The sequence below is a fragment of the Protopterus annectens genome, chromosome 5.part0, assembly GCF_019279795.1.
Source record: "Protopterus annectens isolate FY-2018-M chromosome 5.part0, PAN1.0, whole genome shotgun sequence".
Taxonomy (NCBI): domain Eukaryota; kingdom Metazoa; phylum Chordata; order Ceratodontiformes; family Protopteridae; genus Protopterus; species Protopterus annectens.
The window spans coordinates 1,891,186,085-1,891,208,787 of record NC_056735.1 but is presented as its reverse complement, the minus strand read 5'-3'; the positions used below and the strand labels follow the sequence as shown (position 1 = coordinate 1,891,208,787).

General features: G+C 42.8%; 1 protein-coding gene across 1 annotated transcript in view; it reads left to right on the top strand.

Annotated features, from left to right (window-relative positions):
- TSC22D1 (TSC22 domain family member 1) overlaps window positions 1-19,549 on the top strand; it is a 620,086-nt gene extending 600,537 nt beyond the window's left edge. The window contains exons 2-3 of the mRNA XM_044071709.1: window positions 16,657-16,708; window positions 18,150-19,549. Of these exons, the coding sequence (XP_043927644.1) occupies window positions 16,657-16,708; window positions 18,150-18,395 (298 nt within the window). The 3' untranslated portion in view covers window positions 18,396-19,549. The remainder of the gene's footprint in view (window positions 1-16,656; window positions 16,709-18,149) is intronic.
- The last annotated feature ends 3,154 nt before the right edge of the window (window positions 19,550-22,703 follow it).

Here is a 22,703-nt window from a genome sequence, read left to right as displayed (position 1 = left end):
CGGAACTCTTCCATGCTGGGTCCGTTTCCGCTACAGTTAAGTTCAGTTAGCTGCAATTTCAAATTGGCCTGTCTGAAAACAATATCATGTCTCAAGCTATGTAAAGCCTTTCTCAAAGGAACTACTATGCTCAGGTCACCAGTGAGAGATCCTCCACCACCGTGGGATCTAAATTTGATTTTAGCTTCTCTAATTTTGCCCCCTTTCGAACCTGCAGCTTCTTGTTCCTTGAAGTTCTTATCATGGAAAACCCTTTTTCTGGTAGCTATTAGAGTTTCGGAACTCCAGGCTCTTTCTACCCGTCCCCCATACCTCGTGTTCCACAATGACAGGGTTGCTCCTAGGACTAATCCTTCCTTCCTTCCTAAGGTCTCTTCAGAGAGTAACTTGAATCAGTCCATAGACCTTCCTGTGTTTTTTCCTAACCACTCCAACAGGGCGGAATATAAGTTGCATTAGTTAGATGTTCACAGGCAACTATGCTTTTATTTGCATAGAACTAAGGGCATTCGAAAATCGGACCAACTTTTCCTGTCTTATGCAGTCAGTAAACAAGGTCTTCCAGTCTCCAAAGTAACCTTATCCAGGTGGTTGACTTCTATCATCACATTCGTATATCAACTGAGAAATAAAGAATTGCCAGTTAAACCAAAAGGTCACTCCACAGAGCTTTAGCCACTTCGGTGGCCTTTCAGGCTAGGTTGCCCATGGAATCTATTTGTGCTGCGGCTACATGGGCCAATCCACATACTTTCATTTTGCATTACAAGTTGGATTTGGTTTCCAGGAGCAGAGCTGATTTTGGTTCCACTGTTCTGAAGAGTCTTTTCCGGTGAGCCACCCAGGACTTTAGGTGCTAGGGACGCTGTGCCAACCAGCAAGAAAGAAGGCGAGATAGACAACTTAACATAAAGAAGTTATGTACCTACCATAACGTTCCATGTTAGTTGTCTTCTTCTCGCCTTCTTTCTTGCGTCCCACCCTCCATCCCCCTATCCTAGTGGACCGAGAAGAGTTCCTCTTGGTTTTTCACTGGCTGAGTCTTCTCTGGCTATTCCTTTCTGACTAGTAGTCTCTCCAGTAGGACTTATGCATTCTACGATAGGATTCCTTTATTATTATGTCTGCAGTTAGACTTACCAAACGAGATCTGGGTATCTAGCGCCAGGCATCATGGGATATAGGGGGGCCTCGAGCCAGTAAGCAGCTGTCGAGCTTTTGAAGATGGCAGAGTCAGAGCAGAGGATCGGCTCCGAACCCCAACCAGCAAGAAAGAAGGCGAGAAGAAGTCAACTAACATGGAACGTTATGGTAGGTACATAACTTCTTTTTTTTTTCATTCCGTGTCTAAGGGCAGAGTTCCTTTGGTGGGCAGAGGCCTGCAACCACAACAAGGGACTCTTTCACTGTAGCCCCTGCAGCCCAAACCTTAACAGACGCATCAGACTGTGCATGGGGGGGCTCACATGGCAGGGCAGTGCATTCAGGGCAAATGGAACCCAAAGCAGATGCACCTGCATATTAATCAAAAAATTGTTAGCTGTACAGAATGCTGACAGCCTTCAAAGGCCTTATTCTTCCAGAACAACTATTGGTAAAGACAGACAACACCACAGTTATGTAGTACATAAACAAGCAGGGAGGAACACATTCCTACCCACTCTGCAGACTAGCCATGGCTCTGTGGAACACAGCCTTGAGCAATGAAGTGCACCTACAAGTTCAATTCCTGCCAGGCAAAATAAATTCACTGGCAGACGACTTAAGCAGAAATCTCATGGATCCACACTAATGGAAACTGGAACCCAAAATATTCAAGCTTTTGGGAGAACAGATGGGGGACACCAGAGGTGGACCTGTTTGCTTCCCCTCAGAACTATCAATTGAACAAATACTGCACCAGAACTCCCCACAGCCAAGCTTGAAAGGTGGATGCCCTGTCCTTTTCCTAGGAAAGCCTCTCAGTCTATGCCTTTCCCCCCTCTGCCTCTCCTCTCGAAGGTTCTACTAAAGATCAAACAGGACAAGCCATGGACAGTCCTGATTGCATCAGACAGGCCACACCAGCACTGGTATCCTCTTTTGTGCAGTCTGACAGTGCTATAATCATGGCACCTGCCTCAGACCCCTTCCCTGCTGTCCCAGCCGGGTGGCCAAATTCTGCACCCTCAGCTACAGAACCTGAACCTTGCAGCCTGGCTAATCCCCTGAACCCATCTCTAGCAACCCTCAGTAAGCAGGTGCTGGATGTCATTCTTGAGGCAAGGAGGCCTAGTACTAGAAAACCCTATTCAGAAAAGTGGATACTGTTCCTGGAGCCAGTCTCAAGAGATCATATACTAGATTATTTAACAGAAGTATAAGTTAGTAAAATAGCTGCAAACAGTACACTCAGGAGCACCAGCAGGATAAAAGCCAGGTTATAAGTTAATGATAAAATACAAATACTGCTGGTGATCACTCCATGGAAAACAAATATTCCAAAGAAATATAAGTTGTTTAAAAGGCACAGTTCACTAGATATTCACGTCTATTCAGACCCAAAGTACAGAAATAAATTTTCGTTGTCCACAATCAGTAAAGGACCAGCCAAATAAAGTGCTACACAGTTCACTGAATATTCACGTCTATTCAGACCCAAGATTCAAAAATAAACTTTCATTGTCCACAATGAATAATAAATCAGCCAAGTAAAATGCAGCACAGGTTTATTGGATCCTCGGTAAGCGCTTTCGCAATGAGCTTTGTCAAACCAGTAACTTAGATCAGCAATGCATTCAATATATACTAGTTCCATTAATTAAGTAAATTAATTAGGCAGTCAATTGTAAAAGGCATACATACAACAGGACCTCTACATTCCATCTGAAAGTTATATAGTTAAAAACATCAAAGTTTAATCAAAAATGCTAAAACACATCTATATGTATATATATTAATGTATATTAAATTATCAAACTATCAAAATATATGTAAAGTATTTAAAATGTATAAAAAAGCATTCACTGAACTATAAAACATATATACACCTATGTGTATGTAAAAAATGTATACATTAAATTCTGTGTCTTCTATTCTTTAATATAGGTTTCAAAGGACATTCTACATTATACATTAATATATATACATATAGATGTGTTTTAGCATTTTTGATTAAACTTTGATGTTTTTAACTATATAATTTTCAGATAGAATGTAGAGGTCCTGTTGTATGTATGCCTTTTACAATTGACTGCCTAATTAATTTACTTAATGGAACTAATTGAATGCATTGCTGATCTAAGTTACTGGTTTGACAAAGCTCATTGCGAAAGCGCTTACCGAGGATCCAATAAACCTGTGCTGCATTTTACTTGGCTGATTTATTATTCATTGTGGACAACGAAAGTTTATTTTTGTATCTTGGGTCTGAATAGACGTGAATATTCAGTGAACTGTGTAGCACTTTATTTGGCTGGTCCTTTACTGATTGTGGACAACGAAAATTTATTTCTGTACTTTGGGTCTGAATAGATGTGAATATCTAGTGAACTGTGCCTTTTAAACAACGTATATTTCTTTGGAATATTTGTTTTCCATGGAGTGATCACCAGCCGTATTTCTATTTAACAGAAGTGCTCCACAAGGGCCTATCCTTCTCTTCAATTAAGATTCATGCCTTTGCCATCTCAGCTCATTATAATACTGAGCCCCACCCCTCTTCTCTCATCCTCTGGTACAACAGTTCCTTAGAGCGGCCAAAAATTTAAGACCCCCCAGGAGAGCTCCCACTCCAGCCTGGGACCTTAACTTTATATTGGAAAAACGTACACTTCCACCCTTTGAACCGGCTGCTACAGCAGAGTTGAAATTCCTCTCATGGAAAACAGCTTTACTTCTAGCCTTCTCTTCAGCAAGAAGAATGTCTGAACTGCAGGCCCTTATGGCAGTGGAACCCTACATTATTTTCCACGCGGACAGGGTTTCCCTCGGGACTAACCCATCTTTTATGCCCAAGGTGGTGTCTGTTGTGGCTTTAAACCAGTCCATTCATTTGCCTACTTTTTTCCCTAATCCTCAAAATAAAGGGGAAAAGGGTACTGCATTCTCTAGACATGCACAGACAGCTTAGATTCTGTTTGGACAGGACTAAGCGTCTCAGAAAATCTGACCAGCTGCTAGTTAGCTTTGCTGCAGGGGCAGAGGGGAAGACCATTTCAAAGCAAACCATATCTAAAGGTATAGCATACTGCATCCATTTCTGCTACAAGCACCATGGAAAACCTACTGCACAGGGGATAAGAGCACATTCCACTAGGGCTACATCTACCTCTGCTGCATTTCTCAGAGGAGTCCCTACCAGGGACATCCTGGAAGCTACAACCTGGAGTTCTGTACACACTTTCACCAAGCATTACAACTTGCCTATCTGTTTTCTAAATCCAGAGCTGGATTTGCCACAGCAGACTTACAGGGCCTGATTGCCAGTCCTAATGCTTCTTAATCTACCTCCACCTTTCCTTAGCTTTGGGAATCAACCCAAATGTGATGGCTGCAACAGTGAAATACGAAGAACATAATACAGTTGTGTACACTTACCATAAATGTATATGTTCAAGTGTATTCACTGTTGCAGTCCTAGGTACCCTCCCTGCCAGCCCCCTGATTGTCTTTGCTTTCACCTATCCTTTTTGGTTTGGCTCATCTTGTACTATGTGTATTTGCTTTTTCTAGGGGTGTTCCACACCATATAATTGCTTCCTGATGTTCATCGTCCATATAGCTGCAGTCATAACAGATGGGTTCTCCTGCCGTCAGGCGGGTCCTCGGTCGGCCGAATTCCAAAGTCTAGGTCCGGCATCTGTTGTCGTCGCTTCTTCCCTGACGTCAGTGCGACAGGGGTATAAAAGAACCAGCCGAAGCCATTTTCTTCAGTCTTTCTTGCCGCGCGGTGCCCGAAGCATAAGCAGTTCGCAAGTGCCGGTCGGCCAGCTCCTGAGATTACGAAACATTTGGAACCAGTCTTCTTAAAAGCTAAGTACCCCATTGGGGAAACTTTTTCTTGCCTCAGACCGATGTCAGACAAAGTTAATAATTGTATTTCTTGTGGGAAGCAAATACCGCATAAGGATTTCCATTCCCTCTGTATACCTTGTTTAGGCCCAGACCACGACGTCTCGGTCTGTCGCTTTTGTGCTACATTCAACAAATGCACTATCAAGCGTCGGGCGGAGTTCGCCCAGCATTATTTTGGAAAAGCATTTAACTATACTATGTCGTCGGATACTCCGACTCCGGTTTTGTGTAAAAAACGCAAAGACAAGGACCGACACTCGAGGTCCGCGGCCTCTACTGACCACGCCAAAGCCGACTACACGTGGTCCGGTTCTCAGCGAGGCGCCTACGCAGCCCCTGATTACCGACGACACATCTTTGGCGGTGTCTCCTGTACCCTGTACCCGAGGTCGCAGGCTCCTCTGCCCACACCCTGACTACAGATACCGAAGCCACGCTTGGCGTTGAAACACAGAATGTGGACAGGTCCACCTCCACTCAGGGTGTCTTCAGACCTTCCTCTTTTTTTTCCTCCATCAAGGCTTTCCCCAAGTCTAAAGCCACCATGCACCCTAAGAGACCAGCTACACAGGGCCCATCTCCAGGCCCCATGCCTAAGAAACAGATGCTTAAAATGGCTGAGGATTTAATTACTCTGATCAGAGGTTCTCAGCCACCTCCGGACAAAAGACCCAGAGTGGAGGAAGATTCCGCCTCCTCTGATCAGGGCTCCATTATTTCAGAGCACTCTGATTATCAGGAATCGTCTTACTCCCCTTTTGAAGACTGTGATGCAGAGGAATCTATTCCTTCTGTATCCCCCCCCTGAGGATTACTCATTTGGTGAAACTCTGCATACTTTAGGGGAACATTTCCACTGGGAAGGCCAGGATTATTCAGATTCCAAGAAAAGGCTCAGGGAATTTCTTTTGTTACCCCAGCACAGGCCTCTGGCTGTACCTCCTGTCCTGGACATCCTAGATGATGTTTACTCGGAGGCCTGCCTTAACCCGGACTCTCTTCCTCCAGCTCCAGTTAAGCCTGACAGGTACTACAGGGTTCCTGACTCACACCAATTTCTATACAAAAGCCATGCTGCTGACCTAGAAACCATCTCACAGGGGCCCAAGGGAGTTAAGGCCTCCATTGCCAAAAACCCATTGCCTTCCGAGAGAGATTCCAGATCCTTAGAAAGGTGGGGGAAAAAGGTATATACCTCGGCTACCTTATCCATGAGGTCCTTAAACTGTCAGTTTCATATGCTAAAATACCAACAGTTTGTTATCTCAATCGAAAAGTAAAATGTCACAACCTGAACAACCAGACATGGAGTTGCAGGATTTGATGCATAGTGCAGAACAAGTGGGTAAACATACCTTACAATGTGGTTTTGATACTCTAGAGGCCTCATGTAGAGCTGCTGTTACAGGCTCAGTAATACGTAGGCATGCCTGGCTCAAGGAACAAGCCTTGCCTGATCATGTCATAGCTAAATTACTAGACGCCCCTCTTCAAAAGGATGTACTATTTGGGGCAAATGCTGAGGAAGTATTACGGAAAATGGAGGAAAAGGCTAAATCAATGCAAATTGTGAAAAAATTTCTGCAGGTTCAACCCCCACGTTTTAGTAGAAATTGTCCTTCCAAAAACTGGTCCTTTCCTGCCACAGACAGACCCCAAAGAGGCACATACAGGCGCCCGAGGGGCAGGGGACAAACACAAGGCTCGTACAGAGGCAGACAATGGCAAGCTCCTACACAAAGAGGTGGTGAGGACAACTCGCAATCTTTCAGAAAGCAAAACCAATGACTTTCCCCTTTGCATGCCAACCAGGTCTCAAATGGCAGCCCCCTTAGGAGGAAAGCTGGCACTATTCTCAAAAAATTGGCATATTGTCACAAAGGACAAATGGATCCTGAACATTATAAACAGAGGCTACAAATTCCATTTTCATACCCTTCCAAAAATGAAAGGCATGCCAAACCTGCCACACAATCAAAGGGCAGAGGCACAAAAGCAAATTTCAGATCTTATAAACATGAAAGCTATTCAAGAGGTACCTACACACGAACAAGGTCAAGGTTTTTATTCCAGGCTATTTCTGGTGCCAAGGAAGGGAAAAGATTGGAGACCTATTTTGGATCTTTCCATCCTAAACACATTCCTACTCATACCAAAATTCAAGATGCTCACTCTACAGCAACTTCTTCCCATGCTGGGCAAGGAGTCTTGGCTGGTAACATTGGACCTCAAGGAGGCATACCTGCATGTCCCAATCAGACAAAATTGCAGAAGATACCTCAGATTTCTTGCAGGTTCAACCCATTATCAATTCTCTGCATTGCCCTTTGGTTTATCTACTGCCCAGAGTATTCACGAAATGCCTGGCATCAGTAATTGCCTACTGCAGACTTCAAGGGATACAAATATACCCTTATTTGGACGACTGCCTGATCCAAGCGGACAGCAAGCACATTCTTCTGAAACATCTGGCTTATGTAATAATGTTATTAAACTCTCTAGGATACACAGTCAACAAAGAGAAATCAAGACTAATACCCTCTCGGAAGATAATTTTCCTGGGTGCCAATTTGGACACAAACACCCAGATGGCCTACCTCACGCCAGAAAAGCAGGGGCAACTAATTCAATACTTCAGAACACTGGCAAATTGCACCAGGCTAACTGCAAGGAAAATCCTGCAGGCTCTGGGATTCATGGCATCTTGCATCTTACTAATCCCATGTGCAAAGCTGCATATGAGAAAACTACAGTGGTACCTAAAAAACATATGGTCTCAACACAGCCACAGTTTGGAAACAATAATACCACTAATTCCATGTCTGCAAAAGGAATTTCTGTGGTGGGCTCAAGCATGCCAAACAAACACAGGTCTTCCATTCAGCAAGCCTCAAGCAAATCAAGTCATCACAACAGACGCCTCTGACTACGCCTGGGGGGCGCACATGACAGACCGGTGCATTCAGGGCAAATGGACCCAAAAAGAAAAGCACCTCCACATCAATCAAAAAGAAATGCTAGCAGTGATAAATGCTATTACAGCTTTCAAGGACCTTCTACAACCAGGTCAGCTATTGATAAGAACAGACAACACCACAGTTATGTGGTACATAAACAAGCAGGGAGGAACACATTCTTATCCCCTATGCAGACTGGTCATGTCACTTTGGAACATGGCCATGGACTTACAAATGGAACTACAAGCACAGTACTTGCCAGGCAAGGAAAACACCCTGGCAGACAACCTAAGCAGGAATATGATAGATCCACACGAATGGAAGTTGCATCCAAAAGATTTTACAGAAATAATCCAAGAATGGGGAAGGCCAGACATAGATCTCTTTGCCTCCCACAGAAATCATCAATTGACATTCTGCTCAAGGATCTTCCATCCAAAGGCCTGGAGAGTGGACGCTCTCTTTCAGTTGGACATCAATGACAGTTTATGCCTTCCCACCTCTTCCTCTGCTGCCCAAAGTCCTATTAAAGACCAGAGCAGACAGACCAAAGATGATCCTCATTGCTCCAGACTGGCCAAGACAACACTGGTACCCACTCCTGAGGAGCCTGACGCATTCCCCACCATGGACTCTGCCTCTAATGCCTCCTCTTCTGACTCAGCACAGCTTCATAACTCTTCACAGTCAGCTGAAAACACTCAGTCTAGCCGCATGGAAGATTCCTTAGCATCGCAGCAGGCCCTGCTCTCCAAGGAGGTGCAGGATGTCATTTTGGAGGCCAGAAGGCCATCAACTAGAAAAGCTTACTCTGCAAAATGGAAACGTTTTTATGTTTGGAATGAGAAAAAGGGCCAGTGCCCTGGAAAACTGAATTTACCTCAAATACTACAATATTTGGCTGAACTGCTAAGCAGTGGACTCTCGTTCTCCTCCATCAAAATCCATGCCTCAGCCATTTCTGCAGAATACAACACTCATCCACCTTTATTCTCTCACCCTCTGTTAAGACAGTTCCTCAGAGGGGCTAAGAATTTAAGACCTCCAAGAAAACAACCAATACCTGCTTGGGATCTTAATTTCATTCTGGAAAAACTGACTTTGCCTCCTTTTGAGCCAGCTGCCTCATCAGATTTGCAATATTTGTCCTGAAAAACAGCTTTCCTTCTGGCTATCACTTCAGCTCGTAGAGTTTCAGAACTACAGGCTCTTATGGCTGTCCAGCCTTTTATCATCTTCCATCGGGACAGAGTTTCATTATGTACCAACCCGTCCTTTATGCCTAAAGTGGAATCCAGGGTAGCTTTAAATCAGGCCATACATTTACCTACTTTTTATTCTAATCCTCAAAACAAAGGGGAGAGATTACTGCATTCCTTGGACATCCACAGACAACTGCGTTATTATTTGGACAGAACAAAGCCTTTCAGAAAATCAGAACAGCTTTTTGTGGCCTATGCAGTAGGAGCTCAAGGAAAGTCAATATCCAAACAATCTCAAAATGGATAGCCCACTGCATACGCTTTTGCTATTCCTTTCATGGCAAAACTGTACCTACAGGCATTAGAACTCATTCTACCAGGGCCACAGCCACCTCTGCAGCCTTCCTCAGAGGAGATCCTACCAAGGATATTTTAGAGGCAGCCACTTGGAGTTCTGTGCATACCTTCTCTAAGCACTACAACCTACCATTATACTCCACATCTAGAGCAGGCTTTGCCACTGCAGTCTTGCAGGGCATTTTGGCTCCTCCTAGCTCCACCTAGTGCCTACCACCCCTTTCTTAGCTTTGGGATTCTACCCATCTGTTATGACTGCAGCTGTATGCACAATGAACATAGTACAGTTTTGTACCTACCATAAATGTAGATGTTAGAGTGCTAATACAGCTGCAGTCCAGGTTTCCCTCCCTCCTTCCCCTCTAGGGGTCTTCTTTTATGGTGTATTTGCTTGCAACTACTGGTCTTTGATTATATTGCATTGCATTATTACATAATTGTATGTATTGCCTTCTTTCTGGGGGCACCTGACATCTGGGGCAAGAAAAACTGAAGAAAATGGCGTCTGCTGGTTCTTTTATACCCCTGTCGCACTGACGTCAGGGAAGAAGCGATGACAACCGACGCCGGACCTAGACTTTGGAATTCGGCCAACCAAGGACCCGCCTGACGGCAGGAGAACCCATCTGATGTCCTTCAAGGATGCATCTGCAGTCATAACATATGGGTTGTCCTGTCGTCAGGCAGCCCTTCGGTCGGCCGGATTCCAAAGTCTGGGTCTGGCCTCGGCTGGTGTCGCACTTCACCCGACGTCATCTCTCCTGGTCTTCGGGTATAAAGGCATCAGCCAACGCCATTTTCCTCAGTCTTTCTTGCCGCGTGGCGCCCGAAGCAGAAGCTGTTCGCAAGTGCCGGTCGGTCAGATCCAGAGATTACTACTACCGAATACTACTTCGAAGACTTCTAAAAGCTAAGTACCCGTTGGGGACTCTTTCTTGCCTCAGCCGATGTCAGAAAAAGTAAATAATTGTGTAACTTGTGGGAAACAAATACCTCATAAGGATTTCCACTCGTACTGCCTACCTTGTTTAGGCCCAGACCACGACGTAGCAGCCTGTTTAGCCTGTGCTTCCTTCAACTGACGAACGCTTAGGCGTCGGTCGGAGTTTGCTGAACAGTTTTTCGGCTCAGATTTTGCGTACATTATGCCGTCGGATCCTCCGACTACTCAGATTGTTAAAAAACGCAAAGAAAAAGACCGACACTCGCGGTCCGCGGTTTCGGCCGAAACCACGGTTAAGCAAACCGCGAGTGTCTCGGTTTCGGCCGAAACCGAGCAAACGGGTCAATCTTCAGCCGAATCCATGACTACTATCGAGGCTCCTGCTACCCTAGTTGAATCGGCCTCTGAAGTTTTGCCTACTAATGTGGTTCCTATTGAATTATCAGACACCATCCCTTTGGATGTCTCTACCCCAGCACGTGGTGCTGCTAGGCCTCCTGCAGCCATGTCTATTAAGGCCTTTGCCAGGGCTAAAGCAGCCAAAACTGCTAAATCAGTGCCTGTTAAGCCCCCCTCAAATGCTTACTTTGGCAGAGGATCTCATCTCTTTAATTAAGGGATCCCAATCTCACCCAGACAGGGCCTCTCAGCCTCCAGAAAAGAGACCTAGAGCAGAGCCCCCAGAGCCAGTGTCCTCTGATGATTCTTTGGATGACTCAGACATTACAGACCATCCAGAGGCTCCTTTTTCTACTTATGAAGATTCTGATGCTGAAGAATCTATTCCATCTGCCTCTCCACCAGAGGAATTTTCCTTTGGGGAAACCTTACATGCCATGAGAGAACAATTCCAATGGCAGGGACAAGATTTCTCAGATTCAAGAAAAAGGCTTAGGACCTTTCTACACTTACCACAACCATAGGCCCTTAGCTATACCTCCAGTTCTGCCTGTTGTGGATGATGCATTTAATGATGTTTGCACTGCTCCTGATACTTTACCTCCAGCCCCTGCCAAACCAGATAGGTTTTACAGGGTACCAGACACTCATCACCACCTATACAAAGCCCCACTTGCAGATCCTGAGACTATCTCCCAGGGGCCTAAGGCAGTAGCTTCGACCTCAGCAAAAACCCTCTCCCTTCTGAAAGGGAATCCAGGTCCTTAGAGAGATGGGGGAAAAAAGTTTACACCTCTGCTACTCTCTCAGCTAGAGCTTTTAACTGTCAGTTTCATATGATCCAATACCAAGAGTTTATGCTTGATCAGTTAACTAAGAAATTGTCCTCTGATGACTCCTTAGATAAGAAATATGTTTTAGAAATGGTGAATAACATTCAGCAGGTTAGTAACCATTCTTTAAAATGTGGCTATGATGCACTGGAGGCTTCATTTAGATCAGCCATGACTGGCACTGTTATAAGAAGGCATGCAGGGTTGAAAGAACAGGTCTTGCCGGATCATGTTAAAGCAAAGCTGTTAGATGCTCCTATGGATAAGGCCAGTCTATTTGGTACTCCTGCTCAGCAAGTAATGAAGAAAATGGAAGAGAAGGCAAAATCTGTACAAACAGTTAAGGATTTCTTACAGGTTCAGCCCCCAAGGTTTAGCAGGAACTGGCCTTCCAAAAATTGGTCCTTTCCAGACTCCTCAAAATCTCAGAGGCAGGAATAGACGTGCCAGAGGCAGAAATCAATCCAGAGGAGGTGCCTACAGAGGACGCCAGTGGCAAGGCAATAACCAGCGAGGCACAGACACAACCACTGCCACTGCACCAGGACAATCACAGTGACTTGGCTCTGACACCGCCTACCAGGGAACAAATAACAGCACCTTTAGGCGGGAAGTTAGCTTTATTTTCAAAAAATTGGCACTATCTCACAAAAGACAAGTGGATTTTGCAGACCATAGACCAAGGCTACAGGTTTCACTTCCACACCTTACCAGTGAAAAGAGGAATGCCAAACCTACCTCCAAACCAAAAAACAGAAGCTCTAAAACAGATAGCTCAATTAACAAAGATGAGAGCTGTGGAAAGAGTACCACTAACAGAACAGGGCAAAGGATTCTACTCCAGACTCTTCCTAGTACCAAGAAAAGAGAAAAGTTGGAGACCTATTCTCGACCTGTCCGTCTTAAACACATTCATCATTGTCCCAAAATTCAAAATGCTGACCCTTCAGCAACTTCTTCCCATGCTGGGCAAGGAGTTTTGGCTGGTAACTCTAGATCTCAAGGAGGCATACCTGCACGTCCCCATACGACCAAATTGCAGAAGATACCTCAGATTTCTTGCAGGATCAGAGCATTATCAATTCTCAGCATTGCCCTTTGGCTTATCTACTGCGCCCAGAGTATTCACAAAATGCCTGGCATCAGTAATCGCTCATTGCAGGCTACAGGGAATCCAAATTTATCTATACCTGGACGACTGCCTGATACAAGCGGACAACAAAAGCAAACTGACAAAAGACTTACAGAGAGTCATTTGCTTACTACAAGCCCTGGGATACACAGTCAATTTAAAAAAGTCAAGACTGATACCATCCCAAACAAGAACATTCTTGGGTGCGGAATTGGACACAGTAAAACAGATGGCATTCCTAACTGCAGAAAAACAAGAACAACTCCCTCTTTACTTCTTGGCATTAACAAAACAGAACAAACTAACAGGAAGAAAAGTACTGCAGGCCTTGGGCTTCATGGCATCATGCATAATCCTGGTCCCCCATGCCAGACTGCATATGAGAAAGCTACAGTGGTACCTAAAGAATTTATGGCCTCAACACAGGCACAGCTTAGAAACCGAAATCCCACTAATCCCATGCCTGAAGCAAGAGTTCCTATGGTGGGCTCAAGCATGCCAGTCAAACCCAGGCTTGCCTTTCCACAAATTCCAAGCAAGCCAAACCATCACAACGGACGCCTCAGATCTAGGCTGGGGGGCACACATGCTGGACAAATGCATACAAGGATTATGGACTCCAGACCAGCTGCACCTGCACATAAATCAAAAAGAAATGCTGGCAGTAAAACTAGCAATCCAGAATTTCAGACCATTCCTCAAAGAAGGCCATTTAATGATAAGGACAGACAACACCACAGTCATGTGGTACATCAACAAACAGGGAGACACTCATTCATACCCCCTATGCAGAATGACTCTGGACCTTTGGAATATGGCTCTGAGCTACAACATCCAGTTACAGGCAATATTTGTACCGGGAAAAGAAAACATCCTAGCAGACATGTTAAGCAGAACTACCTCGGATGCTCACGAATGGATGCTACACCCGGACATCTTCAAGGCCATCACAAAGAAATGGGGAATGCCACAAATAGACCTATTCACATCCCCACTCAATCACCAGCTCAAGAAATTCTGCACAAGGACATACCACCCACTAGCATGGAAGGTGGACTCTCTATCCTTCAGTTGGAAAGGCCTAACAGCATATGCATTTCCACCTCTCCCTTTGATGCACAAGGTAGTACTGAAAATCAAAGAGGAACGTCCAAGGATAATTCTGATAGCTCCAAAATGGCCAAGACAACACTGGTATCCATTGCTGAGGAGCATGTCTCGGGGGAGGACGTGGACACTACCCCTGATGCCTTTGATGTTAACTCAGAACAACTACAACATCATGCATCCAAACCTAAAAACTCTGCAACTGACTGCCTGGAACATCACATAACAGCAGCTAACCCAGACTTATCCCAAAGGGTGAAAGACATTATCCTTGAAGCCCGCAGACCTTCAACAAGAAGGAACTATGCAGGAAAATGGAAAAGGTTTGTCATTTGGAGTACTGAAAGAGGAAAAGATGTGTCAAAGATAGACATTGCTAACATCCTGGAGTACTTGGCAGAGCTTCTACATACAGGCCTGTCCTATTCCTCCATCAAGATACATGCATCAGCTATTTCTGCAGAATACAGCATCGATCCCGCTGTCTTCTCACATCCTCTACTCAGGCAGTTCCTCAGAGGAATCAAGAATGTAAAACCTCCTAGGAAACCACCATTACCAGCATGGGACTTGAACTTTGTGCTAGAAAAATTGACACTCCCTCCATTTGAACCAGCAGCAACAGCAGATCTTCAACACCTATCATGGAAAACTGCTTTCCTACTGGCAATTACTTCAGCAAGAAGGGTTTCGGAACTACAGGCCTTAATGGCAGTACAACCCTTCCTAATCTTCCATCAAGATAGAGTGTCCATGAGAACTAATCCTACATTTATGCCTAAGGTGGTATCCAGAGTGTCTCTAAACCAGGCAATCCACCTACCTACCTTCTTTCCCAATCCACAGAACAGGGGGAAAAGACTGCTGCATACCTTGGATGTACATAGACAGTTACGCTACTACCTGGACAGAACCAAAGGTAACAGAAAAACTGACCAGCTTTTAGTAGCCTATGCAACAGGAAGGGAAGGAAAAGCAATTTCCAAACAGACAATCTCTAAATGGATAGGAAATTGCATAAGATTCTGTTACTCCTACCATGGAAAGCAAATTCCACAGAACATAAGACCTCACTCTACAAGGGCTACAGCCACTACCACAGCTTTCTTACGAGGAGTGGCTACCAAGGACATTATTGAGGCGGCTACTTGGACCTCCGTGCATACATTTGCCAAGCATTACAACTTACCTCTATATTCTAGATCCCGAGCAGGGTTTGCCACTGCTGTTTTGCAAGGGATCCTAACTACACCATAATTCTTCTTCCTCCTCCCCTAGTTTGGCTATGGTATTCTACCCATTTGTTATGACTGCAGATGCATCCTTGAAGGACATAGTACAGTTTTGTACCTACCATAAATGTAGATGTCCGAACAGGATAGCATCTGCAGTCAGGATTACCCACCCTCCTTCCCCTCTGTGGTACTCCTAGGGTATTTACCCTCCTAATAGCTAGCTAGTGGGGGATCTCTTATGGTGTATTTGTTTGTATATATGTACATACAGGCTTATTTTTGTATTTGCCTACTATTTTTTTTGGAAACATTGGCATTTATCCAAAATTTAGTTTTCCAAGAGGGCAACTGGCATCTGGGGCAAGAAACACTGAGGAAAATGGCGTCGGCTGATGCCTTTATACCTGAAGACCAGGAGAGATGACGTCGGGTGAAGTGCGACACCAGCCGAGGCCAGACCCAGACTTTGGAATCCGGCCGACTGAAGGGCTGCCTGACGACAGGACAACCCATATGTTATGACTGCAGATGCTATCCTGTTCGGACATCTACATTTATGGTAGGTACAAAACTGTACTTTATGACTGCAGCTGTATTAGCACTCGAACATCTACATTTATGGTAGGTACAAAACTGTACTTTTTGGGGGCACCTGACATCTGTGGCAAGAAAAACTGATGTAATTACTTCGGCTGCATGTTTTATACCCCTGACGTCATGGAAGAAGCGACAGCATCCGACGCGGAAATCCCAAGACTCTGGTATTCATGCCGGCTGAGGGCTACCTGCAGGCAGATAACCCAAATGTGATGACTGCAACAGTGAATACACTCAAACATCTACATTTATGGTAAGTGTACACAACTGTACTTTATTTTGGTTATCCTTTATTGACAGTCCCACTAGGATAGTGACCGCTTTTCACCGAAGACCTAAGGTGGTATTTATAGGGGAAATTTGTTTATAGGTGCATATTTTAGTCAGGACGACAGGGAAGTTCCCTACCCTTTGATGGGTGCCATGGGATATTTTACATCCACCCGAGTTAATCATTAAGAAATGTACTAATAAATAACTTTGTCTATTCTAGGCGATGTCAGCTATGCATAGAACTATATGTTGTTTCATTCAGTCAGAAGTGCTTAATCCTATGCCTTTTACAAAGCTTGAGATGATTTTTTTGTTTAAAATTTGTCATCAAATATTTAAAGAGAAGATTAAAGCATGCTTGGTCACCGCGTACTTGAGTGCTCCCTTAACCATCTTTAATCATTAAAGAATGCACTAATAATGCTGTTTCTCAGTTCATGAACTGCTGCTGGCTCTCCAAAGAGCAGTGTTCTTTATCATTCATCCAGTCAAATTTAATGCCTTAATCTTAATCACGTTATAGATTTGATGAATCTAACCTAATTTTTTTTTTTAACTTTCTCTAGTGCCTCTGGTGCAAGTGTGGTAGCCATAGACAACAAAATCGAACAAGCCATGGTAAGTATAGTATTTCACTGGACAAAGCATTTGCACAGAGAAGAACCTGTATACATCAAAATGTTAGGGGTCTTTTTTTATATACAGTATGTGTAAATGTAAGTAATATAGTATGGGTCAATTAAAACAATGTAGGATAAGAATCAGGCAGTGATGCACCTAAATTCTTTCCATGTTTTGATTGTTCTCTACATAAAAAATCCTGCATCTGAGTTAAATGATGATTTTATCCCAGATTTTGCTAGTGGCTGAGACTTCATTCTTTTTCTTTCATATGCATTCTTTGAGGAAGATTTCATTGATGTAGCTTGTTCTCGCTGTCATGTATACACACGCCATTTCACTCTGCCTGTATCTTTCTTCTAATGTTTTTTTTCTCTGCATGGCTGTTTCATTTGCTGTCCCTGCATTTACTGTCATGTGATCATTCCTGCTGCTGTTGCTAGGCAAATAGTTTAATGTCTTATTGGCTAAGCAGCTGAAGCGTTTGGTCAGCAGGTGACTTTGTGACGTCAACCGTGATTACTGAATACCCAAGAGAGAGAGGTTTGCAAAAAGGAAACCGAGCAACTGGATGGCTCCTGCCTGCAGATTATTTTCTCTACTGTGCCTTTTGCATCCTAGAACATAATGCTGGAAACAGGATCAGTGTGTGTAGGTGGTACATTTATGTTTAAGTGACTTTTATGTGGTGGGTCTGCAGAATTAGAGAAGTGTTTGATTTTTATTTTGTTTATTCACATGCTGACTAATAGTACAGGGTAGTATCTGCAAGGCATTTTTTTAAAGGAAAAGCTGGAGCAGACCTATTGTTCTGAGATGTTGGTGCTTCAGGTATCTTGTAATAAATCGTGTTTTCAAGGACTTCCTAGAATCTGTCTCGTTATCATCTTAGCAATGCGATCAGTAATAGTGTAGAATGAGGTTGGCCACCTGCTTTTTGTTTATTTAAATGAATTGTAAATACTGGGCACTTCTGTAGAAAAATTTTTTTTTTCTTCAAAGATTATTGTATAGCTAGTGACTTGGACTGAAGATTCCCACCCCTGTGTTTGGCTAAATATTTTAGGAACCTGTGAGTGTAGTTATAAATAGGCATATTTACTGATAAAAAGTGCATTTTTGTATTTCACCATGTGATGTCATTGTCCATAGAGACCTTAATAAAATTGCACTTGTGAAGGGGTTTCTAACTGCTGATGCATTAGTTAAGTCCCTTTATATGGATCTGTTGCAGAGATTATAAATACATGTTTCTCAGCATCAGGACTGTAGACTAATTTAACTAAGAATCTGAATGTTTTGGAACTCCACTGCCAGGTGTAATGGGTAAGTTAGCACTTGGGTTATATCTATTAAAAGGACTTGTTTCGTTATTAGCAGCAGAAGGAATTTAAAGATTTGAGTAGTGATTTGACTTTTTTTTACTTCTCCATTCCAGGATCTTGTGAAAAGTCACCTAATGTACGCTGTAAGGGAAGAAGTAGAAGTGCTGAAAGAGCAAATAAAGGAGCTCCTTGAGAAGAACTCACAGCTGGAGCATGAAAACAACCTACTAAAAACTCTTGCAAGCCCTGAGCAGCTTGCACAGTTCCAAGCACAGATTCAAAATGTGTCTCCTCCTGCCTCCACACAGACTGTAGGAGCAACACAACCCACATCACAGAGTTCAGGGCCATCAGTGTAAGAGACTGCACTTTTCTAGCTTGATTATGAAAAGTAACAGAAAGGGGTCATCCTCTGCAACATTCAGAGCCAAGCATTTCAATTTTGCACACTTAAGAATGCAGACCAGCCTTGTGATTGTGATTTTGTAAGGAGGTGTCTTCTGTGTTAGACTGCCTTTTGACTGAAAGGAATCATTCAGGAATGGAGACTCTAACTTTGCTTTCTGCAGGGTTTCACTCTAGTATTGATGGAAATGTGACATCTGAATGCCAGTTTAGTTATTTTGGAGCTCCATGCTTGCTTTCTCTTTTTAAATTCTACAAGGCTGCAAGTGATGCAGGCATTTTCCGTATGGCAATGTGAAGGAGTGGTCTAGGTGAATGGCAGTCAGGATTCTGACCCTGTCCCTTTAACAGACTGAGAGAAGTAGAAGCAAGTTTGTTCCAAGGGGGCTTCTGACAAAAAAAAATGAAGGCTTTGGGGTATTTATAGAAAATGGGTTTTCCAGTATTTAACTTGAATACAGTCACCTTAGTCCTTAAAAGTGGCAAACGTTTGTTTACACTGCTTTGTTTTTTTTCTGTATTTTTATTTTATTATTATTTTTTTTTTTGTATAAAGCGGTCGAGAGATGCAGAGAAAAGTTAATGGTTGGTAATAGGTGATCATGCTGTTTGGACCTTGAAAGAAATGAAGGTGGGTTTACCTTGTGTATATTTATGTATGTAGTGTAAAAGTATTTTGTAAAATAGAGAACTGTAACTATTTAGGTTGTACAGACTGAAAATTTAGCTGTTTCATTGATCTGAATATGTTCGAATATTTTTTTTTATGCTGTTTGAAAATAATGCATCTACACAGCATTCAGAGACTTGACAGTAATGCTCTAGTTTTCATGTTTTTTTTTTTTTTTTTTTTTTTTCTGGTTGCTAACTATTCTGAAGTAAACTGGTCCTAGCAGCAGCTGTTTGTGAAATTCAATAATGTGGAACTCTTTAAACACTCCATTTGTAGGCCACTGCTAACAAGCTCTCTTCTGGTATGAATTTTGCCTATTATCATATCGTAATACGCTTATGTTCTGTGCATGTTTCTTGAAACAGCTGTAACACAATTGTATTTGACTGTTGCACTTGTCAACTTTCAATAAAAGCTCTCACATTGGTAAATGGACTTAAAAGATATTTTGTTTTAATATGAACTAATGGAATTAAATCTTTCATTGCATCACAATTGTGTTTGCAGTATTGGCATTTGCATTTTCAGGCTGTGATAACATGGTCAGACAGTAATTTTCCTTTAGGCTTTCTGGGTAGCTGCTTAAATGATTTTTCATTTCAAGAACCATAATGCTTACAGACATCCATCCATCAGAATATAACTAGATTGGTTTGAACTTTACATGAACTATTAGGTGGTGCATACTGGTAGCAGAGATAACTACCCACTGTCCACTATATGAATGCCTTGCATCTCAATGTGGAAAAATAACTTTGTTGAAATTGCTTTTTGCCTAACTCTTGTGGTAAGGTAACTATGTTCAAATTTTTGGCTCACTTCTTTCTTCATCCATTTAATTGGATAAGGTAATTTGGGCAGAAGTGCCTCTTTTCAGAGCTAACTTTGTAAGAGTAGTGTCTGTTAAATGACCTACCCCAGATGCTTAGTATGCAGTAGGGTAATTGAGGTAGCTAGACATTTCTTAACTTAGTTGCTCCGAATTGTGAGCTGTAACATGTTTACCTTTTTGGTAATTGCATTTAAATGTCAGAAAGAGAACGCATAGTTTAAAATGTCTAGTACCAAAAGCAAAACTGGAAAAGAACTCCAAATCTGCTGATTAAATAACGTACATCCCTACATGTGTGTGCTTAAGCTTTGCATGTCATTTACTCCAAGATTATTTTCCCCTTTGGATGTGTTATTTTCAGTCTGCCATACAGTTAATTGACTAACATTATAAGAAATGCATAAAGACCGGTGGCTGTGGTGTAGAGGAGCTTCAGTGGAACATACAGTTTGTTTGTGGGTCTCCAACATTTTTGCCCTATTGAGCTGGGCACTTGTCCACAGCAATTATTCTTTACTGATTGACTTTCCTTTCTGTCCTGTGTATATTGGGGATAGAGGTACGAGTTGGGCCTAGAATGGTGGTGGATCGCAAGTGTGTTGACTGAACCTGGAAGCAAAAGTTGTCTTTCGTGTGTGCGCACTGTGGGGGCTGCTGTCTGGAAGAAAAGCAGCAGAGTGCTACATCAGTGTTGGGCTGCTGCATTTCTCTGTATACTCCTCAGTCTGGGTTTGAACAACAAAGTCAGCTCCTGTGTGCATTGCTTAAAGACTGATAGTTTTAACAGACGCAGCAGTTATTTCCAGTGAGACCTACTGCAACTTGCTAGCCAAATAGACAAATGGCAACTAAAATTTAATATACCCAGATTTCACTGTGAAATTCATGGTTATTCAATTCAGTAGGAGTAATTTTTATAGCTGACCTTTAAGTTGAGTCAAACAGTGCACCATGGGAGGATGGTGGTAAGGCTAGTGTTTGATTTTACTGTTTTGCGGGCTGTTTAGTGTTATTGTTTCCTTTCTTGCTTGTATTTTCTGGTTGCTATGTGTTGGTAACATTTCTTAAAAAAAATAACATGTATTCATTTAGTGAAGTAATTTTCACCTTTATTTATTTAGTGCTGTAAAGTGAGTTTAAATTAGTGCTCAGTATCATTCTGACATTTCACTGAAAAATTAAATGACTTGTCTCCTGGTTCCTGTAGGAAAGGGTCCCAACTTTTACTCCCAGCTAATAGAATCGGCCGTGGAATCAAAAGAGTCATTGGTTAATTTTTCAAAGAATTGTTGCGAACTACAAATACCCACAAAACTGCAATCCAAGTTGCTGCTTAAAGCAACCCCTCCTGAAATTTCTGCACGTTAATTAAAAAAAAAAAAAAAAAAAAAATGAAATGTGTACTCAACTGTGGATAGTGTCTACTGTTGGTACTGCCAGCATTTATTGAACAACACAACTGCAGTCCAAGTTGCTGCTAAAGCCCCCTCCTCCCCTACTGTGCAAAAGTCTGTGCGTTCTGGTGTATGCAGTGTTTACTGCTACCACTGCTCACAGTATTGTCTGGTTTTCTGCCAGAAATTAATACCTTATCATATTTCAAGATGCTCATCTCTGTTTTGGACCTATGAAACCTTCAAAGCCAGTCTGTACATTGAAAGCATACATCTGACCAACAGTAGTATAAACTCAGTTGTACAAGATGGGATGTCCAAGGTACTCTGACAGAATGAGTTGCACAGCTAGGTTATAAAGGCTATGATGTCCATTAGCCTAGTATGAACTAAAGTCTTTACTCAACAGTCTTGTATTGTTTGTTTATATATTTATTTGTTATAGTTAGTGCTACTAGTTAGAAGTAAGCTGTACTGCGTGCATGCTGTCTTCTCACAGAATAGAACCATAAAGCATGAAAGAAACAGCACATCTTTCAAATTCACTGCTAAAGAACATGGGACAAGTCACAAAAACAGATGATTTCTAATTATTACACTAATTCACCTAGAACATTACATGTTGCAAAACATTTTGTTTTTTTTTTTTACTGAAGAATATGAACAGCACCCCAACCATACCAGGTTACTTAGCCTGTCATACATTCGGACTCTAAACCGTGGCCAGCAAACAAAAGGAGGTGGAGCTTCAATGTATATTAGACGTACACACCTCCAGGCTGGTCAAACAGTATGACGCACAGGAGACACTCCAGGTGCAGTTAACTGTTGACAAGACCCCTATTCAAATAATAGCCAGGCCCCAGATGGCCATCCCACCTACCTGGACCTCTTTGAATCTATCAAGCTTCAACCCTTTACCCTGTGATTCTGGGCAACTTTAACTGTCCAACCATTGATTGGAAGTACTACTCATGCCAAAACACAAATGCCCAGAGATTCCTTGATTTCATCAATGCAAATGCCTTGGACCAGCTGGTCAGCACCCCCACAAGAGGTGATATCTTGGACTTGGTATTAACCAATATGAGAACCACTGAGGCATCCCTACAGTGTCATCCTCTCTGGTAGGATCTGACCAGAAAGCAGTGACTTTCGAAGTCACTATCTCAGATGGCCCATACCCCCGCCAAATGGTAGGGTCAAACAAAAACTTCTCCAAAACTGATTACAGCCTCCTGAGGGAGGGTATAAACAGTTTCACAACCCCCTTCCCTCTCTGTAGGAACTGGCACAAATGTCCAAACCTACATCAACGTGCTATATGAGCATTTATATAGCTGTATGGAATCTACATGAACTC